The sequence below is a fragment of the Hordeum vulgare genome, chromosome 3H, assembly GCF_904849725.1.
Source record: "Hordeum vulgare subsp. vulgare chromosome 3H, MorexV3_pseudomolecules_assembly, whole genome shotgun sequence".
Lineage (NCBI taxonomy): Eukaryota > Viridiplantae > Streptophyta > Magnoliopsida > Poales > Poaceae > Hordeum > Hordeum vulgare.
The window spans coordinates 606,726,279-606,735,149 of NC_058520.1; the positions used below are offsets into that span (position 1 = coordinate 606,726,279).

General features: G+C 44.9%; 2 protein-coding genes across 2 annotated transcripts; both read right to left on the bottom strand.

The window, feature by feature from the left end:
* Positions 1-2,944: 2,944 nt before the first annotated feature.
* On the bottom strand, positions 2,945-5,173 carry LOC123445610 (40S ribosomal protein S10-1-like). Its single transcript, XM_045122616.1, has 5 exons — positions 5,088-5,173; positions 4,947-4,995; positions 4,344-4,626; positions 3,706-3,841; positions 2,945-3,255 (listed from the first exon to the last, which is right to left on the bottom strand). The coding sequence occupies exons 1-5, from the start codon at positions 5,088-5,090 to the stop codon at positions 3,181-3,183; spliced, it is 546 nt and encodes a 181-aa protein (XP_044978551.1). The 5' UTR covers positions 5,091-5,173; the 3' UTR covers positions 2,945-3,180.
* Positions 5,174-7,358: 2,185 nt separating this feature from the next.
* Positions 7,359-8,109, bottom strand: LOC123442237. Its single transcript, XM_045118286.1, has 3 exons — positions 7,785-8,109; positions 7,530-7,675; positions 7,359-7,388 (listed from the first exon to the last, which is right to left on the bottom strand). The coding sequence occupies exons 1-3, from the start codon at positions 8,107-8,109 to the stop codon at positions 7,359-7,361; spliced, it is 501 nt and encodes a 166-aa protein (XP_044974221.1).
* Positions 8,110-8,871: the final 762 nt, after the last annotated feature.

An 8,871-nucleotide genomic window follows, 5' to 3' on the forward strand; every position in this document is an offset into this window, starting at 1 on the left:
ATGGACCTATTCATTCACGGCGTGACTACGTGGACATTTTGACGGATAGCCATGAGAGAGCACGGCTACTTGTCACCTCCTTGAGAGACCTCGAAATTGATCAGTTTTAAGCATCTCCGTTCACTGCCTGCAGGGCTTGAATGCCTTACAAGACTGCAAAGTCTGAGTGTTAGCAGATGTGAACTTATCACATCCCTACCAGTAGGGGGTATCCCAGCGTCGCTCAGGGACATGGAAATCCATGGTTGCAGCGAAGAGCTAACTGCACAATGCCGAGCGATGTGTAGAGACCGAAAGATATATTTTTGCTTTGGTGCTTATACCGTTGGTTCGGTAAAAACAGATTGGCTTAATTGTCTGTGCGTATCAAGATGCTGCCACCTGCCATATATTGCTCCACGATCTGGCTCCAAATCTTGTTTGGGCCTTGAGTGCTTCAGAATCAATCAGGTACCCTTGTCCACACAAAAGAATATGTATGTTTCTAATTTAATAACTGCGTCAGATTTCTCTTTCTGTGATGCATTACTCTGACTGATGTGGCTAAAGCTCAGCCAGGAAGTGGTAAAACATTAGCAGCTAAAATCTTGTTTTTGATACTTAGCTTATTCCTTTGCTAGAATGTACACTGACCAAACTTGTTTTATTTTTGACAGGAATTTAACCAGTTGCTTCTGCTACAATCTTAATGGTCAGGAGTGTTGACTATTGAGAGAAGAGAACCTCTGTTTATTAAATGCATGCACATCGGGGGTTCAGGCTCGAAATGACGGTGGAAGAGATTTGCCGGATTTATCCTACCAAGTGAAGAGATCTTGAGCACACCAAACTATGGCTACATTGATCAGATTGATCAGGTTGTTCATTCAGAGTCTACTTTCTTTTTGTTTTACTCTCCTTTTTCTGCAATTAATTAAGCATGTCTTGCAACCTACTCCCTCAGTTCCTAAATATAAGTTTTTTAAGATATTTCACTAGGAGTCTACATACGGAGCAAAATGAGTGAATCTACATTATAAAGTATGTCTATATACATCCGTATGTAGTCCACTAATGAAATCTCTTTAAAGACTTATATTTAGGAACGGAGGGAGTAGCTACCTCTGTTTTCTGAAATTTACATGAAGGCCGACTCAACCTGTCGACTCGAATCATTGGATGAGTCGAGCGATTCGATCGACTAGTCGGGACTAGTCCCTGTTTTCGAGTCGAGCAACTCGATCGATCTGTCATGGAAGAGGAGCCTAGCAGAGGAAACGGAGCAGAGAAGGAGGGGGGAGGCAGAGAAGCCATGGAAGAGGAAACGGAGCAGAGAAGGAGGGGCGGTTCTAGGGAAGGAGGGGGGAGGCAGATAAGCCATGGATTGCAGCAAGGTTGCGGCTGTCGATGCGTGAGCGTACCTGGAGGCTGGAAGGGAGAGAGTAGATGGACGGTTAAGATTAAAGAATATAGATGGTTCAGATTGAGCTAGGCAGGCTAGGGATTGGCCTTACTCTTGTGCAGCAGCAGCAGCCGCTCGTCACCAGTGGCTGCATAATATACTTTGCTCGTTATAGTGAGTCTCGTCTGTTTCATGAATGGGAAAATCTAATTGGCAGCGTGTGCACGGCTGTAGGCAGACTGACCTGTAAGAATTTTGCATGCTGCAGACAACTGTGATTTCTTTTGTTGTTTGAAATTTAAAAAGTTTTATCTACAAAACCGTTAATTCAATCGATGATTCGTTTTCACCATTGGCTTTCTCACGACGATTTCTTCAAAACTAGATCTCATGTCGATATGTTTCATCAACAATTTTTTTCCGTTCATACTTGCCACATTTTTTGACCCACTTGCCATATTATTAACCACTTACTTGACTCAAAAAAATAACTTGATTGTCACTTTTTAATGTTGTTTCATATAAAAACCTTGTAACAGATTTCATTATACATGATATAAAAGCATGTCATTGGTTGTGTTTGCCAATTTAAAATATACAAATTTGTCATATTTACATACAACTTTGCCAGAAAACTATTTCGTGTGCTTGTTAGTTTAACTATGCCGAGTTGTCATATTTACAAACGATGACCAAAAAGTATTTTTTGTGGTCATCGGTTTTAAATATATTGAGTTGTCATATTTTTACGCGTAATCGCCTAAAAAAGTTGTTTGTGCTTGCTAGTTTGATTATGTCGAGATGTCATATTTATTCACAATTTCTGAAAATATGGCGATTAAGTTAATTTTTTATCAGACAAGTAAGGACTTACTAATATGACAAGCAAGTACAACAAATGTGGTAAGTATAAGAAAAAAGAAGTTGTCGAAACATATCGACATAGGATTAGTTTTAAAGATTTCATCAAAACAAGGTTAACGATAAAAACGGATCATCAATTGAATTAACGGTTTAAAAGATAAAAGTTTTTTTCTTCTCCATGCATGCGGTGGGTTCATTTTTTTTTACTTTTACCGTACGGAAAGCCCTGGATGCGCCATGCGGTTGGTTCATTTTTTGTACTTTTACCGCACGGTTTTGAAAGCCCTGGATGCGCCATGCGGTGGGTTTATTTTTTATACTTTTACCGCACGGAGCCCTGGATGCACCATTTGTACTTCTACCGCACGGAAAGCCCTGGATGCGGCGCCGCTGCCTAAAGATGCTCTCACTCGCTAAACCTTACAATATATACAAGGATTAGTCAAAATAACCAAATCCCTACGATTTGCAAGACAAAACTAACTCTAAATTCGTCAAACTCGTTCGCAAATCTTATGTTGGTCAAATTATAGGCCTAATAAACCAATAAAGGAGGTAGTAATTACTAGACCAACAGCTCAGTTTTCATTGTAAGATTCAAAACAATAACCACCGTCAAAATCAAAAGCACGTTTTCATGCTACTACTGCATGATTTCGAAGATCACTGCAACTCTCAAACACAGCACAGGAAACATGATTAAATAGCAAGTTGACCATCTTTAGATTCTGAGTCGACCAACAGCAGTCTTAATATCAAAGAGCTCATTCTAACACAGACGAACCCATAAACCATGGTCTTAAGCTACAAATCTCGATAAACAAAATCATCGCGGTGTTCACAGAATTCAAACATCAACAGATTGGACAGCACCCAACGCTTGCATTGGATCTGAAGACCAGTTGGGTGCTCCCATTTGCTGAAGTGTAGCTTCTTCACTCCATGGAAGGTCCAGAACCGAACGTGCCACCGCCGCCTCCACGGCCAAAGGGCCTGGCACCACCAGCACCCTGGAGAAATAATTATACATACAAACAAATTAGATAACCAAAAGGAAGTAAAGAGTTTATGTGTGCTATGAAGGAACGTTTTACATAGTATAGTTTACATGTGCAGGGATGTCTCACATAGTAGAGTTTATATGTGCAAGCAGGGAATGTTTTACATAATACAACACCAGGATCAAGCACTGTTTTACTAGAACAAAAACAGAACTAAGCACTTCCTAGCTATGATCAAGCCTTGTAGGAAACCAAAGCAGAATACTACAATCTACGATCAAGCAAAAAAGAAACACAGTAGAACAGTAGAGCAGTTCAACGTACAATGTGAGAATCATATTATAGTCATCAAATATTGTTCAACCGCTAGACACTAGAAACATAATCATGTCATGAATGCACGGCACAGTTGATGACAACAACCATATGGAATTTAACAACGGTGATTGCAGCCCTTACCCTGAAAGCTGGCTGGTAGTCAGCAGGAGCTCCACCCTTCTCACCAGCAAAATCACCAGGAGCACCACGTGGGCCTCCTCTGTAACCATCCCTGTCACCATACCTAGGCCTGTCACCCTCAAAACGAGGAGGACCCCTGCCAAATTTAGCAAAACCATTTAGTCAATATGAATACATCAGTGCTCCTGATATATGAATGTAACAGAAACAGACAAGCTGGAAACCATGGAACAATTACATTTCATACTTTGCCAAAAGTAACTACTTATTGTTTTAACTACACAGCATTCTGGGGAGGGAAATTGTAAAATGACTGGTAGAATATACAGATATATAAAGAAGGCAAGCCTAATTCCCTTGTGTTCCCACAACTAAATCACATGGCCATATAACAGAAATGTAACAAAGATTATTATTGAGGATTAACATGTGTCATGATGGCAAGATTCATCAAATAATTTCATCTTATATAAACAATTGTTGGATCAGAACTAAAAATCATAATCATTCCAGGTCAAACAATCTTCAGGTTTATACAGACATATCAAAATATACAATACAACAAGATCATCAACGAGGTTATATTCTAAACAGCAACACAAACCATATAAACACACTGAATGAAGAGAATAGCTCACCTGGGGCGGTCACCGGGTGGGCCAGAGCCGAAGGGGCGGGACGGGGGCTTGGCGGACTTCTTGAGGGTGTTGGGCACGATCTCAGACGGCAGGTTGAGGAAGGTGCGGAGGAACTCAATGCCGTCGTTGGTCAGGTACCAGTAGTAGTGCTGCCACGAGAAGGTCTCCCTGACGTACTCCTTGGACTTGAAGCTCTGCATGAGCTTGATGACCTCGAGGTTCGAGGCATCGACCTGGGGGTGCTTGGCCAGGTTGTAGTCCTTCTTGGCGTACAAGACTCCCTCTGCACACGCACCAGACCATAAATTCAGTCAGATCCTTCCATGCTTCAGAGGAAGCATCACTGTTTAACGCACTAGGTTTCAACTCGGCATCAAAAGGAGCAGATTTCTTGGGACTAGGATAGATTATTCTTCAAGGATGTGGAATCAGAGCGAACTAGGTGCAATCGACGGGTGCAAGAACGAACGCTAACGGAGCAACCTGGCTAAAACACTAGACTTGAATCGAACGCATCGGCGCAGGAGCAGCGACGAGATGGCATCTGAACCGTAACAACGGACGGGGAGAAAAATGGGCGGGGGGAGTGGGGGAGGAGCTCACCCTGGAAGAGGTACTTGCAGATCTCGCGGCGGTTCTTCTTGGAGATGATCTGCGAAGGGAGACAACCAGCGCATCAGATTAGGCGGCTCTACGAACGGAGCGACCAGCGCGGAGAGCGGGCTCGGACGGGGGGGTGCTCACCATGGCGAAGGGCGCGGCGGGGACGGAGACGGCGGCGCCGCGGCGTGCAGAGGAGCGGGAGGCGGAGCGCGGCGTGGGAGGGAGGGAGGGAGAAACCCTAGAGGTCTGGGGTGTCGGTATATGTAGGGCGCCGCCTGGGCCGAGTGGCTCCGTGGGGTGGTGATGGGCTGTGGTGGGCTGCTGTGGCGCGCTTGCGTCTCTGGGCTTGTTGCTCATGGGGCAGGTTTTGCCATGTAGGCCAAGGTGCTCTTGGTAAACATTGAGATGATACAAGTTAAAAGCTTTGCTTTTTTTCTAGTTACTAGTAAAAATACCCGTGGGTTGCACCGGGAAAAAATCATCACACCCTTTAAGAGATGAAGTGCTTTTAGCAGGGTGGGAAAGTTGCATTTTCCCTGCCAACCTTCTTTCCAAGAAAAAAAATTATGTTCCTTGATTATGCTTTCATATATAGCTTTGTACTAAGAGTTTGTATGCACTGAGTGAGGACCTGCTTTGAAAAAATGCATTTTAAACGTGTTTCAAAATACCAAAAATTACACACACATATTTATTTTGCGTCTGCAAATAATTATATTTCCAGTGCTTCTAAATAGCTTTCCACGATATTTTCCCCCGTCTTTTATGCGCAGGCAAAAGAAACTTGTTTTTTCACGACACTTTTTGAGCTCACACTGAACTTTGAGATGTACCTATGTAACCTTTTCTTTCTGAATTTGTTAACATTCAAAAATGTGTTTTCCAAAGAGGGTTCACATGTGCCCGCATTCATCCATGTATTTTCCGTGTATGCACGTCTAGGTCTAATCCGAATAGACATAGAGCATTTCTTGTCCCCAGCTTGGCTGATCAATGGTCCAGGCCAAACACCCAGAAATGGCAGACACGAAATCTGTTCCTAAGTCCATCGGTGGGGGCTCTAGCTAGTGCACGTCCAGATCCTCTAATGTTGCACTTTACTTCTTTTTTTTTGCGGGGAAATGTTGCACTTTTACTTGCAGGAGTAGTGTATACATATGCTCCCTTCCTTTTTTAAATATATGTTTTTTTATAGTTTTTACTACAAGACTAATGGTTTGATTGATACTGCAAGACTACTGATAAATCTGCCGTAACTAAGCTTCAATTCCTTTCAATTTCCAACATCAACCAATCCTTCCTCGTGTCCATTGAAAGTGCCACAAGGGATTCAAACTTGCGGTTATTGCTGGTGAGAATACAGTAGGCCCTCAGCAGATCACCCCCTTCCTAAGTTTGGTATCTCTTGAAGTGCCGCAAAGATTTCCTTCAAAGATGCATTCGCTGGTTCCTCTCGAGGTTCATTTGGCTTCACAGATATCTGAAATGAATTCTTGATGTTCCCAGACATGCAAAAGAGTGCATCATCTGTTCTAAACCTCTTTCTCCTCCTGGCCTGTAGAGTGGATTGCGTTGATGTCGGCGTTCCAACCTGGTTTTGACTGCTAGGTTCATATGCTGAAGGTGAATTTTGCATAAGCTCCTGGACAACTTCAGCACCCTTCAATGCCATTTCTTCGGCATTCTCCGTGCCAGCACTCTCATCTTCACTTGTAGCATAATCTCTGGAGAATATTAGACTTATGGCATCCCAATTTCTTGATAACTTTGTTTTTGTAGCACGCAGCTGCTTTGTTTTTCTGTGAAATAATCACCAAATGTGAACCATAAGCTAGAATCTGATCCCAGTTAAGAAATAACAGGAACGAATCTGTATACCCCACCTTAATGTACACGAGGCGAGCACCCTCTGCGCCGACGACCTCGTCGACGGGAGCCCAGCCGCCGAGCCGCATGGATGAAGAAAGGAGCGCAGGAGAGGGGGAGGGGAAGGAGACAGGGCAGCAGACGGCTGGGGAAGAAGACCGGCCGCTCGTCCGCTCGTGGCAGCGGCGGCGGTGCCTCGACTGGCGCACCGACACGGAGTATAAAACAAATGTTTACTTATGGGCAAAAGATGTTGAGGTCGAAGTTGGCAGGTTTAAGCTAACATAACATCACAATAGTAATCTGAAGTTGGAAGACAACAATTAGAATTATTGGATTGAATCATGGACAGCCAACACGATGCAAAAATCATATAGAAAGCAATAGCTTTGATTAAATGAATCCAGTGACATGACGATTCACTTGAGTAGAAATTTAGAAACATACCTTGTTATTGGATAAATAAAAGAAGGGTCAACCATTGAGATCAAGCTCAAATTGATGAGTAACTTTGCTGCTCCATCACTCGGATCCTTGTCCTGTACTTTATGTTTCCTCCTTCCCTTGTGTATGTTTCTGCAAAACCATTTAAGATGGAAAAATAAGAAAGAAAAAACAATAATGGTACATCAGAAAGTAGAAAGAACTGATGGATACTAACCATGGGAACTTGTTTCCTAGTTTAGCAACCAGTGATTTGTAAAAGTTGAGACATACACCTATTATACAAGCAACAACAGAAGAACCTAAATTCTGCTGCAGTATATTGTTCACTACCACTGATGGTACACGTTCTCCCCAACTTATGTGTAGCTTCAAAGCCACAAAACCATGGTGTCTGGCTGTTTCGGCTGCAGCTGCACCTAGCACAGACAAGCATCGGATTAACATTGCTGAAAACTGAACCTAAATATGCATCCCACCAAACAGAAATAGAGGGACAGGGAGAGAAAGGTGGGATTGTGTGTATACCTTCACGCTGCTTGTTAAGATAAGTGACTAAGACATGGCGGAGCTTAGCGGCACTTGGCAAAGAGGAGGACTTGGCATGGGTGGACGATGCAACAGGGGCGGAGCTTGCCCATGGGAGGACGTCCATGTACGGCGGCACGCTTGCTGGAGGATGGCGAACACTGGCAGTGGCGAGTTCGGTTCCTCGGAATGGTTGTTGGACACCGGGCCGCACCAGAGCATGTGAAGCGGCGTCAACCCTTTGGAGCTGGGGCAGCAGCGGCCTGTGGGGATCTGCGGCGAAGGTGGCTTCCCTGGGGATCCGCGACAGTGTCGGTGGTGTCATGGGGATCCCATCCAGCGTCCCATCTCCTTCCTCCCGTGCTCCCTTTCCTCTCCTGCTCTTCTCTCTCTCTCTCTCACCGGTACCCTACGCCATGCCGCGCCCGTCAGCAATTGTGATCCAAGCTCCGGCCGCCTGCCTTCGAGATCCGGCAGGTAATCGTCGACCGGGCCACCGCAAGGTCGCGGGGCGAGGCAAGAGCCAGGAGGCGGCCGACGACGCGCGGGGCATGGCAGGAGGTGGGCGGGGCAGGAGGCGGTCGACGACGCGCGGGGCATGGCAGGAGGTGGGCGGGGCAGGAGCGTCCGGCGGCGCGTGGGGCGTGGTAGGAGGTGGACGTGGCGGGGCGGAGCGCCGCGAGGGCGAGGCGAGGCAGATCGTGGCTGCGTTTTTCACATGTGTAAACCGTACCGGTTTGATTTGGAGTGCGGGTTGATTTCGATAAATCTCAGGGGCTTTTTTGCAAAACAGTCATAACGTACGACAGAAGCGATCAACGCTTTATTATTAAAGAGAGAAAAGCTCCGCTGTTCCTCAAACAAGAAAAAAGTTAAAGGTTTCGTGAGTTTGCCTGCTTTGCCTCCAGCTCTACAAAAATGTTTTAAAATAATCTCCAAGAAAAATGCGTGCCTCAAAGATACAATTTACGTGAAATTTTCGTGAAATTGGGAACTGATTGGTAATAGGCCCGACAGCTAGCCATGGCACTCCATTGTGGCCTTGACATCTCCCCTAGTGGTGGAGGGTATTCGCCGCCAGGGCCAT

What these genes read in the sequence shown, in the direction of transcription:
- LOC123445610 (XM_045122616.1), bottom strand. An exon ending in CCACCCGGTGACCGCCCCAG is followed by an intron (nt 3,842 to 4,343) that starts GTGAGCTATTCT and finishes TAAATTTGGCAG; the next exon opens with GGGTCCTCCTCGTTTTGAGG. An exon ending in ACTACCAGCCAGCTTTCAGG is followed by an intron (nt 3,256 to 3,705) that starts GTAAGGGCTGCA and finishes TTATTTCTCCAG; the next exon opens with GGTGCTGGTGGTGCCAGGCC.
- LOC123442237 (XM_045118286.1), bottom strand. Translation starts at nt 8,109, where the DNA reads ATGACACCACCGACACTGTCGCGGATCCCCAGGGAAGCCACCTTCGCC. An exon ending in TCTTAACAAGCAGCGTGAAG is followed by an intron (nt 7,676 to 7,784) that starts GTATACACACAA and finishes TGTCTGTGCTAG; the next exon opens with GTGCAGCTGCAGCCGAAACA. An exon ending in TTGTTGCTTGTATAATAGGT is followed by an intron (nt 7,389 to 7,529) that starts GTATGTCTCAAC and finishes ATGGTTTTGCAG; the next exon opens with AAACATACACAAGGGAAGGA.